Below are 22,820 nucleotides of genomic sequence, written 5' to 3'. Positions count from 1 at the left end.
TACCGATCAAGCTGCCACGTGTTTTTCGGGATTGACCAACCCTGCCATAGTCAACGGGTTTCCCGGGTAGCCGGTGTGGGACCGGAGCTGATAGATCGTGCCCTCAATCTTTTCCCTCCAAAATTGTATGATGTAATGTATGTTTGAAAACATTTGAAAGGTTTGTGAAGTCCATCAATTTAAAACACTATTATAAGCCTGTAATAAACATCTGGAGTTGTAATTTCAACATCTCACACATTTCCTTAGAAAGAAACTAAAGTTGCATTTATTTAGAATCTCATCACATCCTCATGATGTCCAAAGGTGATGCCCAATAATGCTTCTGAAGGGCAGTCATAATTTTCCGCCTTGGAATGTTAGCGCTGCTGGCAAAGCCAGCATTAGTTGCTCATCCATAATTACCCTAGAACTGAACAGCTTGCTAACCTATTTCAGAAAGCAATTAGGGGATACATTGCCAATTAGGGGGCAGCACGGTAGCATAGTGGTTAGCACAGTTGCTTCACAGCCCCAGGGTCCCAGGTTCGATTCTTGGATTGGGTCACTGTCTGTGCAGAGGTTGCATTTTCTCCCCGTGTGTGCGTTGGTTTCTTCCGGGTGCTCCGGTTTTCTCCCACAGTCCAAAGATGTGTGGGTTAGGTGGATTGGCGATGCTAAATTGCCCCTAATGTCCAAAAAGGTTAAGTGGGGGTTACGGGGATAGGGTAGAGACGTGGGCTTGAGAAGGTGCTCTTTGTAAGGGCCGGTGTAGACTCGATGGGCCGAATGGCCTCCTTAAGCACTGTAAATTCTATGATTCTATGATTGCAGTGGATCTGGAGTCATTTGTAGGCCAGGTCAGGTAGGAATGGCAGGTTTCCTTCCCTAAAGGACATGAATGAACTACGTGAGTTTTAAGGACAATCAGTGATAGTTGTCATTGCTGACACTAGCTTTATATTTTTGAATTAAATTTCTACCAGCTGCCTGGTGCGATTTGAGTCCATGTCACCAAAGCATTAGCGTCGCCACTGGATTACTAGCCCATTGACATAACCGCTATCTCACCATCTCCCCGTCATTGTTGTTAAGTAGATAAATATGGCGGCTGAGTTGTGCACAAGGTCCATCAAACGGCAAATCATAGAAACATGGAATGACTACAGTGCAGAAGGAGGCCATTCAGCCCTTCGGTTATGCATCGTCCCTCTGACAGAGCACTCTATCCAGGCCCACTACCCTGCCATATACTTGTAACCCCACCTAACCGTTGGACACTAAGGGACAATTTATCATGGCCAATCCACCTAACCTGCACATCTTTGGACTGTGAAAGGAAACCAGAGTATCCGGAGGAAACACACGCTGACACGAGCAGAACGTGTGAACTCCACATGGACACTTACCCAAGGTCGAAATCGAACCCAGATGCCCGGCGCTGTGAGGCAGCAGTGCTAACCACTGTGTCGTCACACGAACAACCAAATAATCTTCTCTTTTGATTGTGATTAACAACAGCTTGGGGTAGTGCTGTGCAGACTTAAATCAATTCCCTGGAAGCAGGCAGATAGCACATGCCCTGTATGGCTTGCATAGTATGCTTCATTGCTGCAATTGAAGAATGTGTAGGTAGAGGACTCAGTTGCTGCCTATGCCAGTGACTTGGGTTAAATCAGCATAGTGATGCTTGCAAATGGATATATACCCTAGCATGTTTGATGATGCAGCAACTCCCATGGTACCACATTCTAGTATTTAGTGGGGTTTGAATCCACAACTCTCTGGCTAAGATGACAGTGCTGCCAAGTAAGCTCAGCTGACACTTTGGAGGGCAAACAGCAACAGGCATTTTGACAAATACAGGTGGGACTGAAATCATGTCATAATATCATTTTTATTCATACCAATTTCTTAAGTAAAATTTCTTAATGTGGGCAGCAACCAGTTCAACAAATTGTTTAATACCTTTGTTAAAACACAACACAGACATTTGATGCACAATATATGTGCTGCTATTGCATGCTGTGATATCACCCCAAACAGTTTTTGTAAACTTAAGATTGCACTTTCAAAAATCTGTTCTGCATATTCATCTCTATGTACCATCTTGATTCAAGCTTTTAAATTAACTAACATTGGCCTGGATTTCCATCCTTGAGGCGGGTAGCAGGAATCGGGAAAATTCCAAGCTCCACCCACCTGCCTCGGGGGGGAAAAGTGTCTGCAAAGGCGGGATTTCCATTGCTGGAAGATGGGTGTGAGCTGCAGTCAGGCCAGCCAACCCAGGAAAACATTCGGAGGGAGGCACTGGGGCTGCTGCATTTCAAGGCAGGGGTTTAAAAGGCCCACTGTGCCATAGGACTCTTTCCCCTGTTAAAATAAAAACACAAAGAGCAGGATTCTCTGGCCTCCCAGCTGTGTGGTGCGAGGCAGCGGGAGACGGCGCGGTTCATTGTTCCCGCCGCTGTCAATTTAATTTCCCACTGAGGCCACCCCACGCCGCCAAGAAATCCCCGGATGGGGATGGGCTGTCGGTGGGACCAGAGAATCCCACTCCCAGCAAACTGCCGGAGAATTCTGGCCAAAGCTTCTGCAGTCTACAGCTGTTTCAGCAAACATAACAAATGTCTGGGTTCTCAGACATCTCTATGCTTGGCTGAGTGCTCAGACAACCATAAGAGTAGTAAAACATCTGCTCCGTAGAGGAAATGTTGTGAGATTGACAGCTCAGGCTCTATGATCTCTGCTGTCAATTTCACAATGTCTGTTTATACAAGTGATTCAAGGGTTTTGTGTATTTTGTTATTGATACTTTAAAGGGCTTGGATGATTGAAATTTTTATTAGCTTGTCGTAAAGACTCCTTCAACATGAAAGTTATGAATGGATTACTTATTTAAAAAGAACTTTTTTTTGTACACATCTCAGTACTCACTATAGGTGTTCATTGCCTCTAGACAGTGTCATGAAAATGCCTTGGCTTACCATAGGGACATGAAGGGACATGGGGTGGGGGGTTGGGGCACTGGAAAGTGTGGACTTGGTATAGTGGACATGACAAAACCTTTTGAATTTACCTTTTAAAAGGTCCCCTCGCGCAGACTAGGGTTTACGACTCTTCTGAGGGAACTCTTTAAAACCCTGGCCCAATTCTATGAAGATTGTGGAGTAGGACTCCACAATGGAGCTGGCCAGGTCAGGAATGCCAGATGCAGGCTTTTGACAGGCATCAGTCCGCATCCGCTAAGACAGCCCAGGAATGGGGTCCAGAATTCCAGCATTGGGACCGGTCCGACATCTGTTTACACCTCTCGAGGCTTGGGTGAAAATCCGGGTCATTGGGATTCTCTTTTTCCTAATTTCTATAGATGTATGCCGATTCTTCTTCATCAAAGGTTTTTCCTGTACCCTATGTCAGAATTCATTGATTCTCGTAATTTAAACCTCTAGCAGTTTGAAGATCAAAAGATGGCAGATTAGATAATTAATAGCAGTAACATTGTGCTTTGGACAATGCTTTTAAAGTAGCGGAGAGGATTCATGTTTGTTTTGCTTGGATGCCACACCCCAAGGCCCCAAGCTCTGGAATTCCCTCAGTGTACCTCTCCATCTTATTTTCCTCCTTCAAGACACTCCATAAATTCTACGCCTTTGACCAAGTTTTGGTCATCTGACCAAATATCTCAAGCGGTTTAGTGTCATATTTAGTTTTATCCTGCTCTTGTGCAGCACTTTGGGACGTGCAAAGCTAAAGGCGCCATATAAACAAAAGTTGTTGTTGCTGAACTTTGAAAAGCAGTTCCAGTGCTGCCAGGGATGTGACTTCAAGGATAGTTTCCGGTATATAGCCTTGCCAGCTGGGGAGGACATCAGGGTATACTCTCTACAAGTTTTTGAATAGATATTGGTCGCAATTCTTGTGTACTATATGCACCCGACATGCACTGTCAATGGGTAAGGCTCCCAAACAGTTAAGTATAAAATGAGAAAATTACCCATGACTTTCAGAAAAATTCTGACGATTTGGGGTATTTTTATTTTAAAGTTTAAATCTTATTTCTGTTCCATAAAGTTATTCCAGTTATGGCATTGTTCTAATTTACTTACAAATGCCCACTCTAATAAAACACTATCCCTTTGCATGGGATCTTACTAATTAAGAGAGTTTCTGATTACTTGGCATGGAGGCCTTGTGGTGCAGTGGGTTAGCATCCCAGCCTCTGAGCCAAAAGCTCTGGGTTTGTGCCCCATCCCAGGATTTTATGGCGAAGGAAGGGGTGTTCGTAATGTGGCCAAGCAGGTTGAGCATCACCCTACAAAATCCTTCTAACAAGCCAAGTCAGGCAGTAAGAGCGGGAGAGGCTGCTGGTCAGCCACTTTTGATGCGGAGCAATGCCCCTCAAGCTACAAGCCTCTGGCGACAGACTTGTGACCTGTTCCAGGAAGAAAAGCTAGCTGTGGGAACAGATGAAAGTCCCCCCTGAACATCACTAGCTGTGGGAAGAAAATAACAACAACTGGCCACCTTCTAAAACAGTGCTTTCCCTGCAATAGTTAGAAATACAAGTATACTTGCAGTACCAGTGCTTGGTGGTCTCTGCGGAGCACCTGGTGACACAACATTTCTGAGCAGTGTAGCTTGGGGAGGCGAAAGCATGCTGGTATCTGTTAGAGATGTGGTTACCAATGAATGAGTTACGAGAGAGCTTCCTGGGTGGCTGTAAGTTAGGGTATTTTGGTTGCTCACTGGAACTGCAACTGGCATTGCGAAGTTTTGTGGCTGCAAACCAGGCTGCAAGGAAATCAGAAAATGCATTACTTCATTGCTAATATGTGTCACCTCAACAAAAGAAATAGCAAAGATATCCTGTGATTAACCGAGTTCAGGATATGCTGATTGTTTTTAACATACAAAGGAATCTAGCATTTAAGATAAATTAGCACAATCCTAAAATGATACAGTATGGAGCCACCCACAAGCAAGCAAGCATAAAGGCAAGAACTTACATCATTCATTCGCCCAATCTTGCAGGAACCACTACCCCAGTCCCGGGATAATTAATACAGCAATAATTTAGCTGTAAGCCTCCTTAAATTGGTGTTAAAATGCATCATTCTGCTGTTCCACAAGCATTGGCTATCTATACATTGGGGGGGGGGTGCAATTCTCTATATATACGGAGGCCAATTCTCTAAGTTCTCACAAGTCGAGGAGTGACAATTGTGACATTGATCCCATGCGTTTGCAATACGTTATCACAGCAGATGAGGTACCGCTTCATCAGTGAGCGCTTTGGAAATCTATTCTATAATAATCTAGATTTGAAAGAAATGCTCTCGATGGAACTACAGGTCTTCTCTCCTTTTAAATTATTTTCCTTAATTTTACCACATTAATCACTTTACAATCACATCGAAATGTGACAGCTGGAATAATAATTCTGATTAATTATTGATCCAAAACAACAGGATAGATGAGCTCATAAAGGAGTGCACCTTGATGCAGCACTAACAATCAGGGCCAAATAACAAGTGAGCATAACACCACCAATTACATTTCCCTCCAAAAATGTACCTTGCCAGATATTGTGCTTGCATTTTAATATCATTACATATGTGGTTAAAAGAGGCAGAAGCATAACATTTTCCAGTTGTGATATTATCCATTTCCAAGCAAAACCTCAAAGGAGATTGATTATAATAACTCTGTTCAATAAAGTGAGTTCAATATTTAAAAGTAAAACCATGTTTTGAGTGGCAAAGAAAGTGTGTAAATCAGCAAAAATAAATAGATTAAATCAAAAATTGCTATATTTGACATTAGTACATTATTGTAAGTTTACAGCACAGATTAGCACACTTCTCAAAAACAGTACAAAGTTAAAACAAGAATGTTAGCTGGCACATGCCATTGACAGGCAACACATTAGGTTTTAGGCCAAGTTACAAACAAGAATTTTGTAATAATAAACACAAATGAAATGTATTGCACAGTAATATTTTGTGCAAACTTCAAAAGGTAATTTTTTTCAAAAGGCAAAATTTACTGGGATTAATGGAAAAATGAAAACATTTGCAAGTTACCAACTGCAGTAAAATAATGAACATTATTCAGTATACCTTAGAAAGGAGAAATATGGAGGTCCATTGGGACTATTTAGCCTAAAGGTAAATTTTTTACTGGAAATCATGTGCGGTAATTTTCCTCAGTATTTTCTCAATTTGCAATAAAATTTGAAACAGTTGTTAATCTCAATTTGAAGGTTAAGTGTTAGACACAGTCATAATTCTGGAGCCAAGATCTGAACCTCCCTGTTCCCTCTTCCCTCCTCCCCCAAACACACACACACACACACAAAGTAGACTGCTGGTAAACCTAGCATGGTTTGTTGGGCAGCCTTCAGGAAGCTCGGACGAGCTGTGAGACTCCCACTTAATCCCCAAGCCACCACTAAATTCCGGTGGGCTCAAGAATAATTGGTGTAATTTGGCTGATTAATGAACCTAATTGACATCCCACAATGGATGGGCAGGTTTCTTGTCTTGGCTCCTCCAACTTTTGACTTAATCACAGGAGGGTTTTCCACAGGACTGATGCACGGCTTCTCTCATGTTAAAGTGGGCCTGACCACCATGTTTTCCGTCACGATAGGCTGGATTAATTCCACCCCAAGTTTTCTCATTACAAAATTCTTGTGCTGGCCTACACAAGTTAACATGATCTATTATAAAATGATCCAGTGGATTTAATAAATCATAAATAGTAATTCAAAAGAAAAAGCATTGCATTCAATAAGCACATTGTTAAAAACGAAAATTAATTTTGCTTTAATGTATTTGTGACATATTTACTTTAGTTTTGCCGCCATCCATTAAATGAACATAAACATTTGAACAATTGCACATTTGCGACAAAATTCTACATTTGAACTTCATGTAATTACAGCTTTACATTTTGTTACATGACGACATTTTTGATCACATTCTTTCAAGAATTTGCTTCCGGATGAATCATGTTGCATGACGCAAGCAAAACAAAAATTCATACTGGATCTACTAGTCAGAAAACACCCACCAATGTGCATCTGGCAATTTGCCATTGTAAATCTGTATCCCCTTGTCTTTGATGTAATTTCACTCCCAACCTTCAGATATTGTTTCCTCTTCCCCCGAGGAAGTGACTCATGCTGGGGTGCAGCTTTCCAGACAAGCACCTGGGCCCAATGTTTATTTCTCAAACCCAAGCCAGGGTGTTAACAGGTCTCACAGCAGCAGAGCCCTACCACATCCTCACTTATGAGCCACATATTTCAAGAATCTTACCCAATATTGCCATGCATGCTGAGAACAATTTTAACACCCTCACCCCTGCTCTTAGATTTGCTGGCTCAGCAGGGAAAAAAATCTATCTCAGAAATTGCTGGTCTCTAGTGTTGCATTGCAATATTAGTGCATCTACCCACTTGAGCTACCAGAAGCCATCTTAATGGTGTCAGGTGCAGTTTGGATACAGGAGTTGATATGTGCAAGTGCAGTCCTTTAAATCTTTCCTACGGTTTTATAAATAAAATGATAAAATTTGATATGTCCCACATTTGCCACAGTAAAGCAAAATTAAATTCAACAGAAAGAATTTGGCAAATAACATAAAATTGCATGATGCTTTTAAAGTTGTCAAAAACAACACCAATTATTTCATCATGTAGATATCAAAGTTTTGCCCCATAATCAGCAAGCACCATTAACACACCCAAGCCCTTATATCCTTGGCTCAAAATGGCTTCTATCTCCTTCTACCACCTATACAATTCAGCACTCAAACATTAACACAACCAATACCATGAAATATTTTGTTCTATGTACAAACATGTCAGTAAAATATTTAAAGGGCAAAAACACAATTCAAGCATTTGGTTCTACTAATGATCAGCTTAATGCTTGATGCTTGATTATGTATCCTCCCTTTAGCAAAGGGGATTTACATGGAGGAAGCCAACAAAACAAGTTGTGCCTTTTGCAAAAGTGGTCTTTATTTTTATTTGATTGATTGAGATTATAATTTGCTGGCCGATTAATCCAAAGGGCAGTTTCAAAACTAAAATCTATTTGAAAGCTTAGGCTGGTGCTCCATAAATTTTAAGTCATGACTGGGAAAGACACATTCTTCCAAATGCAACACCTAACATCTTATCAAAGGTTTGGGTCAGCTTGGCACACACCATGTTCAAACTACAAATGTTAAGAGTGGATTATTCACAAGCACATTATTATACACCACAGTGATAATGAGTTGTGAGATGGAAAATCATAATAATGCTGGAGGCGTGCAATAACTGAAATTACACAGTATGCAAAGGGTGATTCATTCCAGCCATGGTAATTTAAATGAGTTAGTTCTGAATCAGCTCATGAGATTAGGTGCATGTTTTGTGAATTAGGTCTCATTCTGTGTTCCTTCACGCTTTGTTCAGTTGTCTTCATGCAGTCTTCTTCGGTCAAAGAGCAGGCAATCGGGTAGCAAGGAAATCAATGTCTTCTCAAGCAAAAGGACCACATGCCAAAATCTACTTACTGCGAGTTTGTGATTCCTCATCATGTTATCAAACTCTTCATTAATTTTTTTATATTTTTCCTCTGTGTGTGGGGTGAGCACGTATGATGAATCGGGCTCTGGACTGTCGCAACCTCTGTGTTCTTTCTTGTTAAGTGCCTAGCAGATTTAAAGAATCAACACAAAGAATACCAGATGAAGGTACTTACACCATAGCGCTTGAACATTACATCATTATCTTCATTAAGCTTTCTGTATTTGTCCTCCATGAGCGGACTGTGCTCAAAAGAATCATCTGGGTCTGGGCTATCACAGTCATTATGTCCTTTCTTTCTTAAGGTCTGAAATACAATTGGAAAATTCACACACAACTACAAACCTGCTTTGACAATAACCGTTCACTGATTAGATATATAAAGTTCACCCAACACCACCCCAAAATCTATCTCGGTCTTAGTGGGCACCTTCATGAATTTGGAGCTAAGTCAAAGGGCAGCCACCTTTGCACTGAATAAGAAGAAAACTGCACAACTGCACCAAGACTAAACTGTAGGATTGCACATTTCAACATTGAGAAATAAGTACCCGTCAATCATTTAAAATGAGAGAGCTACTTTACCATCGTTAGCTCATTTTGGGTCAAAAAAACTGTAGGATGAAGTCCATTCTCATTCACCTTTAATAAGATACATGAAGACTACAGCAGCTGTCTGCAGATTTAAAATTCGAATGATTTTACACAGCTCCTCTCATTTCACATGATGTGAACTGCTACTCAATTATTTTCCAAGATTGTTTCAGTAATTTGTTCAGGACTTGAAAGGAAATGTTAAACGCACTTGAGGTAAGGGCAAAATACATTGGAGGTGAAGTGAGGTAGCCCTGCTTTTGATATGGAAACGTGCCTTACACATGGGTGGAATGCTTTATCATACATTTTAATGCAAACTGACACATTATGGAAATAGGTCAGAAGAAAATGCTTAAACCAATTACGTGCATGACAGAGCATACTTGTACGTGTCATCATGCACAAATGCAATTTAGAGAGTTCAGAGGTTATAAACTAAATGAAAACAAAAGATCTACAGTAGAACTTTTATTCTGGAAGTTCTAGGCGTAGAGATTCACTTTGAGTGTTAGTGAGAAATATCACATCAGGTACCAGTTATATGTCCTGTATACTGAAGTCAATGAAGCAGAATATTGATGCCGCCCATTTTTGTGCTACTTCCCAAGACAAACTTCTACCTTTTGTAGTCTCAATACATACCTGAACTCATTAGAAATTCAAATAGTGGGTGGCATGGTGGCACAGTAATTAACACTGCTGTCTCACAGTGCCGAGGATCTGGGTTCGATCCCAGGTCACCCTCTGCGTGGAGTTTGCACATTCTCCCCGTGCCTGCGTGGGTTTCACCCCACACAACCCAAAGATGTACAGGGTAGGTGGATTGGTCACACTAAATTGCCCCTCAATTGAAAAAAAAAATGAATTGGGTACTTTAAATTTATAAAGAAAAGAAAAATTCAAACAGCCACTAGTCTTCCCATCCAGACCCTGTGCATTAATAGAAAACCTAGGCCATGCTCATTATGTTTTACTGGTTTGATAAAGCAGTTCAGACATAATTTATAGTTGAGAAAGAATTCATCGGAAGAAATAAGTGTGCGCACAATTATGACATCACCATCCTGACGTGGTAAATATATTGCCGCTCCTTCACTGTCGCTGGGTCAAAATCCTGAAACTCCCTCCAAACAGGAAAGTGGGTGCACCCACACCATATGGACTGCAGCATTTGAAGAAAGCAGCTCACCGCCACCCTCTCAAGGGCAATTAGGGATGGGCAACAAATGCTGGCCTAGCCAGCGAAGCCCACATCCCGTTCAAAATGAATGGAACTTTAGAAAAAGATTTCAGAGGTGGACTGGAAGCATTTTGTTCCAATCTCACAACAACAACAACTTGTATTTATTCAGCACCGTTAATGTAATAATACAGTAAAATATTGCAAGGCGTTTCACACAAACTCAATCAACTTCAATTTAGACTGAGCCACATTAGGATAGTGACCATAAGCTTGGCCAAAGACATAAGTTTTAAGGAGCATCTTCAAAGATGAAAGCGGTGGGGTACGGAATTACTCGGCAAACAAAAGCATAGCCGTCTATGATAGAGTGATTGAAATAAGGGATGAGCAACTGTTGAGAATGAAGGAGTGCCGGGATCCCGGACACTACAGAGATGGGGCGGTGGGCGCAAGGTCATGAAGCGATTTGAAAATAAGATATTTAAAGATGAGGGGCGGGATTCTCCACTCCCGGGCCGAAGTGGCCGCGCCGTCGTGAACGCCGTCGAGGTTCATGACGGCGCGAAACGGCCCCGATCCCGACCTATTCAGGCCCTGACAATGGGCTAGGATCGGGGCCGCGTCATCTACACGGCCAGGCCTTGTCGCCTGCGTAAAAGCGGCGCCGCATAGATGACGCGGCCGGCGCCACATAACGGGCGTCATCCGCGCATGCGCGGGTTGGCCGGCGCCAACCCGGCATGCGTGGTTGCCCGGCGCCAACCCGCGCATGCGTGGTTGCCGTCCTCTCTAAGTCCGCCCCGCAAGAAGATATCTGACGGATCTTGCGGGGCCGCGGAAGGAAGGAGGTCGTCCTTCAGAGAGTACGGCCCGACGATCGGTGGGCACCGATCGCGGGCCACCCCACATTTGAGGTACCCCCCGGTGCAGGATTCCCCCTCGCCCCCCCCCCCCCCCGCAGGCCGCCCCCCCCCCCCCCCAGCATTCACGCGCCGTTCACGACGGCAGCGACCAGGTGTGGACGGCGCCGGGGGGAACCCGGCATGCGTGGTTGCCGTCCTCTCTAAGTCCGCCCCGCAAGAAGATATCTGACGGATCTTGCGGGGCCACGGAAGGAAGGAGGTCCTCCTTCAGAGAGTACGGCCCGACGATCGGTGGGCACCGATCGCGAGCCACCCCACATTTGAGGTACCCCCCGGTGCAGGATCCCCCCTCACCCCCCCCCGCAGGCCACCCCCCCCCAGCATTCACGACGGCAGCGACCAGGTGTGGACGGCGCCGGGGGGAACCCGCCATTTTGGCCTGGCCGCTCGGCCCATCCGGGCCTGAGAATAGCGGGGGTGCCGGAGAATCGCCATTTTGGGTGTCTCCGGCGATTCTCCGGCCTGCAGCCCGCGAAACTCGACCGGGCTGTTCCCGCCGCTTGGGAGAATCGCGGGAGGGCGTCGGACCGGCGTCCCAGGGAATTTTGGCGGCCCAGGCGATTCTCCCAACCGGCGCGGGAGTGGAGAATCGCGCCCGAGGAGTTTTTCAGGCCATTAAACAACTGAGATCGTCTGGATGATATCGGATGGACTTCTGACAAAGAACAGTAAGAAGTCTTACAACACCAGGTTAAAGTCCAACAGGTTTGTTTTGAATCACTAGCTTTCGGAGCACTGTTTCTTCTTCAGGTGAATTCCCACCCCTGCTGAATCTCCGGTGCCGGAGAATTCGGCAGCTGGCAGGGGCGGGATTCACACCGCCCCCTGGTGATTCCCCGACCCGGCGGGGGGGTCTGAGAATCCCGCCCAAGGTGAGAAAGGGAAGATAATGCTGATAAAGAGAAAAAAAAATGAGAAGGGAAAGGATCAAACTACAAACATGTGACTCCACCCACAGCAATCTGGCTGACTCTTAACTGCTGTCTGAAACGGCCCAGCAAGTCTCTCAATTCAAAAGCATTTCGGGATGGACAACACATGCTGCCTTGCCAGTGACAACGCCACCATCCCATGAAAGTTTTTAAAAAAATCACAAACAAACAAATAGATGTAGGAAAACCTCTTCCAAGACTGTAATCCAGGTAGCACACAAATGGCGGCACTGCTGCCTCAGTTTCAGGGACCTGGGTTTGATTTCAGTCTTGGGTGACTGAGTAGATTTTGCTCGCCCTTCCTGTATCTGCATGGGTTCCCACCTGGTGCTCCAGTTTCCTTCCTCAGTCCAAAGATTTGCAGGTTAGGTGGATTGGCCATCTAAATTGCCCCTTAGTGTCCAGGGATGTGCAGGCGGTGTTACGGGGATAAGGCAGGGTGGGCAGGAGAGTGGCTCTGTGTAGAGTGCTCTTTTGGAGGGTTGGTGCAGTCTCGATGGGCCGAATGGCCTTCTCCCTCTGCAAGGTAGGGATTTTATGATTTATTTGAGTTTTCAGAATTTGGACCAGTGATTTATATGCACATTAGTAACAGACCAGGAACTCAATGTTCTTTTTGACCTGTGAAATGCATTATTCATGTATATGCAGTTCTTCAGTGTTCATCTTGGACACACATATGATATAAGAAGCTGGAATAAAATCAACCATATATAACACAAAAATCTAAGTGGAAAGAACAGGCATTTCCCTCTCCCACATAAATGACCAATTTTAGTGATTTTTATTTGTAAAATACTAGCTCAAAATGCAGAAAAAATTATATTAGATTCATCCTTTCCCCCCCCCCCCAAAGAATTATTTCCATAATATGCACAGCACACTGATTCTATCTGTAATTTATGCAAACAAATGAACAGGATGTGCTCAACCTGCTCAGCTTGCACGAGAACACAAACCTGATGGTGAGGTCAACATCAGATCACCACAAATGCAGATCATCTTGGACCCTTCTACAGGGATTCTGGGCCAGTACTTCGAGGAGTGGCAATCACAGTTGGATTGCCACTTCATTCCTTTTTACTTATCCCAGGTCGGCAACTGCACATTTGTCACATGGACCTCCAACCCAGGCCTGGTGAGAAATGTGCAGCATACCTGGTTCTCAAGTCCGTTCTGTGCAGTGTTAGGGGAAAGTGAAAGCACAAACTCTTTCTATGGCACTAGCTGCTGTAAAGCAGTAGGTTTAAAGGTCCCACACAGCCACTTCAAGAGGCATGGGAGAAGGTAAGTGAATCAGCAAATGGACACAACAGGTGACAGGGGTGGGGGACCTGCAGAAGGAGGCCATTTGGCTCATCGAGTCTGCACCGATCCACTTAAGCCCTCACTTCCACCTTATCCCTGTAACCCAATAACCCCTCCTAACCTTTTTTGGTCACTAAGGCCAATCCACCTAACCTGCACGACTGTGGGAGGAAACCGGAGCACCCGGATGAAACCCACGCAGACATGGGCAGAACGTGCAGACTCTGCACAGACAGTGACCCAGCGGGGAATCGAACCTGGGACCCTGGCGCTGTAAAGCCACAGTGCTATCCACTTGTGCTACCGTGTGTGGTAAGAGGTGGTTCAGGGGTTCAGGTGGGGAGATTGCCGGGGTCGCCAATATAGTTACCCAGGAATTAGAAGTAGTTTTAATCTCGCCTTTCCTGGGTTACACTATTCTGCTCAGAGTTCGAATCATCCGAAGTTCCCGATTTAAATTGGAGTGTCGGACAGCTCCTGGTGCAGGGTAATTGCCCATCGGAAGTTTAAACTTTCCGGATCAGAGGTTCAAGGCTATTGCATTTCGTACCTCAAAAGCTCAAAAGATTATCAGAGAATCCAGCAGTGTATTGCCTCACATGCAACGTTGAGAATGATAATTCTCGTTGCGCCTAGCAGGCCCTGGGCGCTGACCATATGGAGGTGGTAGAGTAAAGCCATCAAGCCTATAAAGTTAAATACGCAGATCTTTCCACACCATCCCACAACCCTGTTCTCCAACTTCTTCCACCCCTCACCACAGTCCTCCCAATGGCATATCTTTCATTTATCTCCCAATCGTGGCCTCTCTTTCCCCACTCCTCTCACATGCTAGGGACCATCCTCAGGTTCCCACACTGCGACCTCCCGCTGATAAGAGTTACTGGCTTGTCAGTAACTCTGTGTCCCGGGTTCTTTGGCTGTTTTTGGTCTTTTCTGCACGTTCCCTACCCATAAATATCCCAAATGCGGTGTCAACACGGTAAATCTGAAGTCAATTGAGCCACAGCAGACCAATGGCTGGGGAGCTAGATGTTCCACTTGGGGATCCAATAAGTTTCCCTTTCTCCTTTGAAAAGGAGGAACGTGGAGCCGGCGAGACCTCCTGTTCTGAGCCCTGACTGCTTTCTTGGCAGAAGACGAAGTATGACACAAACTTGATGTACAGGAGTGGATTTGCCCCACGGGTTGTGCAGGGTTCTGGGGGTGGAAGCAGGAAATGGCTTCCCCACTCAACTAGTCTGCCACAAGAATGTCTGTAGACCCTTCAATGTTGGTGCTCGCACTCGCACCTAGATGATGCAAAAACTCAATTTACATTTAAACCAACTTATGGGATTTCATTATGTAAAAATCCTGACTCTCACAGTGCACACATCCGACCTGTACTTCCCCCTCAGCAGGTAGTTTCTTAAGAGTTCGAGCTGAATGCTGATTACTACGTGACCATTAGTAGTAGTTGTACACGCCACAGCCTTATCATGCAAAAGGTCCTGTTATGAGGGAGGATGCCAACCTGCAGCGAGTAGCAGAGGTCATGGTGAAAACTGAAGAGGTTGAAACTGACATCAGAAGTAGCTATGCACCAGGTTCCCGGAGAAGATACATCTGATTGGGCATGTCCATGAGTGGCAACAGCCATTGTGCAGCAGCCCAAGGTACAATTCCCATCATTATCCTCTGAACCACACCAATGATTATCAAAGTTTACAACTACATCCGCTATTGATTTATTCCCATGCAAACAAAACTTTATTCTCTGCACAATGTTGAAATAAAGTGGGACCAATTTATATTCTCATGAGCAATCTTTGTATTTATTTAACTTTAGTCAAGTGCTTTGTGTCAAAAGGTGCCCCCTAATTTTGGCTTAGTGCTGTCCCCAGCTTATTTTGAATAATTCAAACTGAAGTCCTTGTTATGTGATTGATCCAGTTTGTATGTCAGAGTTACACAGCACGGAAGGATACGAATGATGCAAATAAAATACTGCATATTGTAAATGCTGTTTGCAAAGTATTGGATGATTTACAAAGTTTTGACAAATTGAGTTTGATAAATGTTTAGTTGACTGCTCTCCTGTGGGAACGGTGCAAAGCAAGCAACCATTCTTTATTCAAACAGCTGCTGTAGCCCTTTAACTAGTTGCTGCAGTTGAGGATATCCCACCAGTGAATCAACATGCTCCCCACGACTGACAGGTTTCTAGTAAGAACTTACTGTGACCATGTAATAAAGCAGGAAATTGGAAGCTAGCTTGCATATTACTTCAGTGTGTGCAATTGGCTGCAAGACACATGATCTCATATGCCCAATGGAAAATCCACCCAATACTGCTTTTGATGAGGACAAAGCCTCACACCTCATCTCAGTCTCTTGTGATGCTCAAGACATATTGCACTGTGGGGGCCTGATTTAAATATATTGGGGGCGATTTTTCGGCCGCGATGTGCCTGGGGCAAATCCCGATCTGTCGGGAGAATAGTGGGAGAGGCCCGAAATGGGATCTGCACTGGGAGCCGAAACGTGCGTGATGCTCCCAGCCCATTGCAGCTAACTTGGTCTGTTTCATGCCCAGATTAGCATATTAAAAGCAGCATTAACATATTCAAAATCAGCTTTAAATCCCATTCTCCCGGTTCCTGCTATTCTCCCACCTGCTAGTGTAACGGGAAGCCGGCAGGAATCAGTACTGGTCTCCACCACCGGAGGCCAGACGTGATAACCACACTGGGGGGTACGGTGGACAATCCTAGCACTGACAGGTTGACACTGCAAGGGTACCGTGCCGTGCCAGGGAACAGTGCCAGTGTCATGACGAGGGGTGGGGCCTGAAAGATGGAATTTGTCCACCCCAAAACGACGTTGTTAACCTGGGAGGGGCGGGCACATTGATACCAGCGATTTGGGGTGGAGGGTGGGTGCCTGATGCTGACGCAAAGGAGGGGGGGTTCTTTGCTGGCCAATGCCAGAAATCCTTTGGGGCGGGGGTTGATGCCGGCGAGTGGTGGTGGTGAAGGGACACAGTCACTTTGAGATTCTGGCATCCCTTAAAAACAATGCCCTGATCTCTGTGAAGCCAGGCTTGCCGATCTGTTTAGGTTGCACGCCTCTCAATCCCCGTCCAAAAAAATAAAGTGCGGGAAGATCTCACTAAATTCTGTGCCCGAAATAACGCTGCGTAATTTTTGGGGGAAATTTCCGCCCATTATTTTGGTGTCCCACTTTGTGCTCGAATGTCTCAATATTATGGGGTGGTGTCGGCGTAGTGATATTGTCTCTGAGCTAGTAATCCAGGGACCCGGGTTCGAATCCTGCCTTGGAGGATAGTGAAATTTGTATTCAAAAAGGTCTGTAATTAAAAGTCGAACGATGAGCATGAGTCAATTATCAATTAATATCCTTTAGGGAAGGAAATCTGCCATCCTTACCTGGTCTGGCCGACATGTGACTCCAGACCAACAGCAATGTGGGTGATTCTTTAAGAGTTCACTAGTAAGCCACTCAGTTCAAGGGCAATTGGGGTTGGGCAATAAATGCTGGCCCCGCCAGCGTCACCCATATCCCATGTAAGAATAAAAAGAAAATCCCCTGGCATCTAGGGGATATGTTGCCCATATTTACCTCTATAACCCCACGTTTACTTGGCCAGTGTGGTGTGGTAAAACCTCAAGAGTGTATTTTATGATCAATTAAAATCTTGCCTGGGCTGGCAGCATGGATGGCTGGGGCAAGATTGCAACAGACTACAGAAAGGACTCCATGACTGATGCACAGAAGAGTCAAAGATCTCTTTAATCAAGTTCCCAACAGCTGCCTCATCAGTCAATACCTTGGCAACTCCTCGAGTCAAAATCTTGCTTTTGGTTTGCGTTGGAGATTCATGATGGCATTGATAGGTCAGTACTGAGGAACTGGCTGTGGCCCAGTATCTGGAGTTTACTGATATCAGCAAAGGCTTCAATTACCAGGCAACTGTCCTGATTGGAGTCCAGGACTGCACCAGCAGGGGTGAAGCAATTAGGTGCAAGCAGAGTATTAAACAATGATATAGCTCACTACAGCATTGTCTGCCACCCCGCCACCTCCCCCCCCACAACACGCCCTCAAAGGGGAAATCCCCAGTGGCTCTCTCTCTCTCACAGCACAAGCCCTTGTGGAATGGATCAGAGAGAGATTGGTCACCAGGTCGCTTTACATATGTTCAAGTAGCACATTTCAGAGAAGCATTGGTGGCACCCTGGGAGTAAGAGTTGCGCCTCCCCAATCACTGAATGATCTGGGGAATGAGAATAAAGGGAAGAAAACTGGGTGCGCAGAATCACAAAATTATTACGGTGCAGAAGGAGGCCATTTGGTCCATCGTGTCTGTACCGGCTCTCCAGGCAGGCATCATTACTTAATGCCATTCCCCTGCCTTTTACCCATACCCCTGCACGATTACTTGAATAGAAACGATCTAGCGCCCTCTTGAATGTCTCCACTGAACCTGCCTCCACCACACTTCCAGGTAGTGCATTCCAGGCCCAAACCACTCATTGTTTTTTTTTTCCGCATCACATTTGCTTCTTTTGCAGATCACTTTAAATCTGTGCCCTCTCGTTCTTGATCCTTTCATGACCAGGAACAGTTTCACACTATTTCTACACACATAGAATATTCACCTGTACAAAATATTCAGTAACAGATATTAAAATAGTGAGCCATCGTATTTTTGACTCCTGGTTCTGACAACATAGAGGTGAATCTCAAGACTGAATGCACCATCACCTATATTCAGCATTTGCTTCTATGTAATTCAGAAAGCTACCCAAGAATAGTAAATGTTTTTAAGCATTTTATAAATTTGAGCGTTCCCCTATCCACAGCCCGAACCTGTCCTGACGCAAGTTTAGGTACATCTTTCTTCCTTGCAGTTTTAAAGTACTTTTATATCTAAAATTATCTTGTACCCAGAGAAAATATCACAAGACTTGTTTGTTTTATTTTGTTTTGTCCTACTTATCATTGTCTGAAAACCATGTGAAAGCTCAGCTGTTTCCAAATAGTTTGTGGTGGCAAAGGACCTTTACTTTACAACACTGGTTCTCAAATTTCAGAGGCACACGGGCACAACATAAAGACCAAAATAAAAATTCCGGCGTTCTAATTATGTCATACTATTTGCGATTCTATCAATTACTTCCTTCTTAAAGCAATATTTTTTTTTTTTTTTGCCCAGTCTTAAACACACTTACCTACTAATTTAAAGAAAATATGCATGACAATTTAGTTCACTATCACACAAATCACCAGAGGAAAATAGTATTCTTTAGACATAAACATTTTACCCGGAGAAGGGCAATACTGTGGCACAGTGGTTAGCACTGCTGCCTCACAGCACCAGGGACCCCGGTTCAATTCCGGCCTCGGGGGACTGTCTGTGTGGAGTTTGCATTTTCTCGCTGTGTCTGCTGTGGGTTTCCTCCAGGTGCTCCAGTTTCCTCCCAGACCAAGATGTGCAGGTTAGGTAGATTGGCCATACTAAATTGCCTCGTGTCCAAAAGATTAAGTGGGGCTACTGGGATAGAGTCGGAGCATGGGCTAAGGTAGGGTACTCTTTCCAAAGGTCGGTGCAGGCTCAATGGGCCGAATGCCCTCCTTCTGCACCATAGAGATTCCACGATTCTATGAAGGTGCGTTCACGAAAATTCAACGACAGCTTTGGTGCAGAGTGCTCTGGTTTTGCACCAACTGTGCAGCTACAGTGTAAATGTTGCTTTTATCGAGCATCAGGAGCTGACCAGATGGTGCCAACCAGAAGAAAGGTGAGTAAAACTCTCTCCAGGAGGTTACTTTACCATTTCCATCAATTTGGACCTGGCACCCAATTTACACGCCAAGATTAGCACTAGTGTAAAGCTCAGCACAGACAATAAATTTTTTGAGTGCCAAGAAATTTGTTGAAGAAAGCATAATTAACACTAGCAACAAAAAGCACTGGCAATAATTCCCTGCGTTTTGGTGACTCTTTTTATACTGATCTTCTAAAATGCTACTGCAGGGCTTTCTGGAAAGTATCTAAACAGAGTTGCCCTCAAGAAGAGAGATTTCAGTTCACGCTGCCCGAACAATATCCCTCACAACTGAACACTTGATCTGCGATTGGTACTTTTGTTTCGCCACAGTTTGGCATAGAGTGCATATTTAATTATTTGAAATATTATTATATTGTTCTTAATTTTGTTGTACCAAATGCTTTATACTTTCCTGTTACTTATATCGACCTGTTATGTGTGGTTTTATTTGTGGTTTTGAGCCTGTATAGCCTCCCTTCTAACTAATTTCCTGTTTACTGACTCTCAAGCTGCTTTAGTCTCTGATGATTACTTGTTTATCATGTACCCTCTGTTCATTCCGTACAAAATATAATGTAACATAACTGAAAACAATGTGACATTTGACTGTAATTATGATTCATTTCTCCATGCTCTTGTAGGGCATGCTGTTACACATTTACAAAACATTTACACCTGGCATAATTTCAATGATATTAAGGTTACAAAGATAATAGCGCCATCACGGAACTGCCGCTAATAAGTAGAGACACGGGGGGGGGGGGGGGGGGGGGGGGAAAGAGATTAAATTTCCCACAACGGCAGGAGAGGGTCTGATCTTCACGATTGCCAGGGACTATCCCTAGTGGCCGCCTCCTACCGCAGGCTTTCCCCCGCCCCCAGAAGCCTCTTGACTTGGCTGGCTGCCGGGGGGGAAACGGAGTAGAAAATTTCTAAGGAGGTTTTGCCTGCAGTTAAATGCAGCAGGACCTCTACCTTACCGGCAATTATAGGTTTCCCAATTGCTGGAGGACATCACCCCTTGCTCCCTCCGGCATTAATATTAGGGCCGTTTCTCTGTTTCACATTCTTAGGGCTGTGCTAACAGGTTACTTTGGTATTTAAAGATTTTCTAACCATTACTCGAACAATTAATGACATATCCAAATTCACCAACTCATCATAAAATTACTTCAGTGTATTTCAGATATATGCATAATTCAAATTTTAATAAATCTCTGCTCAATGAATATTAAAAGCCTAACAAACAAAAGGAAAATTAAGCAATTTTCAGAGATAGCAGTCTATATTTTCCTCGTCCCATTGGAGGAAGGACTTCTACCTGCTGTCACTCTGACTCATTCTGTTTGTTGCGAGCTAGAAAGATGCTGGAAAAGTCCCTGCAACAAGGAGTCCACCACTGCACTTAAGCAAAATTCGGCAGAGATATTTTGGACATTCACCACAAGACCAGAGGAAAGGTAGGAGCATTTGAAATGATCTGTGGGGTTTGAGGTGGGAGCGGCTAGTGGTAGTGGAATGCAAGGATGTGCAGCGCTGCAAAGGCCTTTTCTAACCCCCCCACCCTCCAGTTTCAAAGCATGCTCAATGAGAAGCGTGGAATCTCACTGCAAAGTAAGGGGCCTCGAGATAAGGAAAAGGACATGCCATAGGGTGCTCTCCATTTCCAACAGGGCAAAGTAGGATTGTTGCCACCACCCTGGAGGGACAGGAGGAAGGCAGGGAAATTGGGTTATTTACATGCAGGCAGCAGTGAAGGAGCAGAATGAGGAAAGCGCAGCCAAGGATGGGGAGGCAGCGGTAATTTTCCACTGATCCCACTATTCCACCCGATCCGAAGCAGGATAGTGGAGCAAAAGCCCGGCCCAACTATGTCACCCTACCAACTTTAGAAATCTATTGCAAAACCAAATCTGAATTTATGCTGTTCAGTATTGCGACTGTGCCCCTTCCATTGGTTTAAATTATACAACAGTTCACACTTTTCCTCACTTCATTTTTGCTTATTTAGATCAAACCAGGTTAATTTATTCCCCCCTCTTCCATGCCCCCTCTGATCATGTTTTACTCTTCACCTCCTATGAGAGGATGATTGATACTAAATTGTGGCTCTATATGTGGAAATGGCTCATCGAAGCAACCATTTCTCACATGTGAGTCTGCAAAAGATGTAATCAATGGGTTTTTGATCACGGGAATCTTCATTATCTGACAAATATCCAAAATGGCCACTGTGCAGCAGTGGACAGTGGAAATCAAGGGCAATGTCTCCTAAGCCCAGGGCAAGCATGCTGCTCTTCTGTGGTGCTCCACCCGTGTTCCAACTGAAACCAGCTAATTCAGTATAGGCCAGAGCTTTATTTATTATTCTGCAATAGACTGTGGTAAGATGCCGACAAACAGAAAGACCACGCAACATCTGATTTGAAGGAGATCAAGAGATCTTTGAACATTTTTTGAAAAAAGAATTCCAATTCACCAATATTTTTGGTGTACAAGTTCTGATATTCTGAAGGCTTGGCCCTGCGGAAAGCCCAGTGCTTCACAGAAACATGCTGGGGAATTTCAGGCCGCTCCGGGTGATTTCTTCCTCCATTAATTTCAATGGCCAGAAACTCGTGGGGAACGTCCCCTTTGAGGCATGCTCATGGCTGCAGTGTTGTTTGTGAGATCAGACCCATTTATGATGAAATTCAAAGCAGCCATGCTAGACATCCGAAAAAGTTTTGATACAAACGTTTAAGTCAGAGCACCACTGGAACATATTGTTGCTGCAATCATCATAAGCTGTTTCACCAGATAGAATTACATGGTCAACCTCCAGAAAAAGACCTTTTAATCTAAAGCGAAAGTCTGCAAAGAAAGTTAATGAAAATATTTGGCATGTGCTTTGTCTTCTATACGCCAACTCTGTCTAAACTACCACTAATGTACAGGATCATTAAATCAACACTTGGTAAACAGGTGCTGTCATTTCTAACACCTGTCAGCCGTTCAAGGCCTTGATCTTCCATCTTAGCCAATCGGCTGGGTACTCCATACACTATGGCCATACATGGCTCTGTTATTTGGTACCCTGAAGGTCATGAAGTGCGAGCCCAAGCTCGCTCTTGCTGCCAGCTCAGACAGTTCCCAGCACTGATATGAGTAAAGCAAATATGCACCCTCCACTGGGAAGTATCGCTCAGCAGACAGGCTTCTGCTACTGTTTCTGGACATCTTTGCTCGGTGCGACTCTGGAGAAGCTGTTGTCACCACTAGGGAGCTTGAAACCACAGCACTCCATTAGAAGATAACACGCCATGAAGCTTTTCTGATATCCAAGTCCTGTCACCTTATCACTTCATTTGAGCTTCGACTTTCAGCTCCAAAGCCGTGAAATAATTCTGTTCTTTTTTATCATTACTCAGTAACACAATAACATGAGCCTTGTACTGTGCACAAGAGTACATCTGGAATGTTGTAATCTGTTAA

The 22,820-nt window shown here is 44.4% G+C and overlaps 1 protein-coding gene across 9 annotated transcripts in view; it reads right to left on the bottom strand.

Moving 5' to 3' along the window:
* Positions 1-22,820, bottom strand: part of LOC140387547 (myocyte-specific enhancer factor 2A-like) — a 277,365-nt gene that overhangs the window by 58,168 nt on the left and 196,377 nt on the right. For 6 of the 9 annotated variants that reach the window (XM_072470789.1, XM_072470795.1, XM_072470790.1 and 3 more), the window contains 2 exons: positions 8,554-8,691; positions 4,563-4,773 (listed from right to left, as the gene is read on the bottom strand). In XM_072470789.1, the coding sequence (XP_072326890.1) occupies positions 4,563-4,773; positions 8,554-8,691 (349 nt within the window). Of the gene's footprint in view, positions 1-4,562; positions 4,774-8,553; positions 8,692-8,741; positions 8,874-22,820 lie in introns of all 9 variants that reach the window. The other 3 variants (XM_072470794.1, XM_072470796.1, XM_072470797.1) reach the window with 2 other exon arrangements.

The sequence above is a fragment of the Scyliorhinus torazame genome, chromosome 12, assembly GCF_047496885.1.
Source record: "Scyliorhinus torazame isolate Kashiwa2021f chromosome 12, sScyTor2.1, whole genome shotgun sequence".
Classification (NCBI taxonomy): Eukaryota; Metazoa; Chordata; class Chondrichthyes; order Carcharhiniformes; family Scyliorhinidae; genus Scyliorhinus; species Scyliorhinus torazame.
The sequence above is the reverse complement of the archived record's forward strand: the minus strand, read 5'-3'. Positions and strand labels throughout refer to the sequence as shown.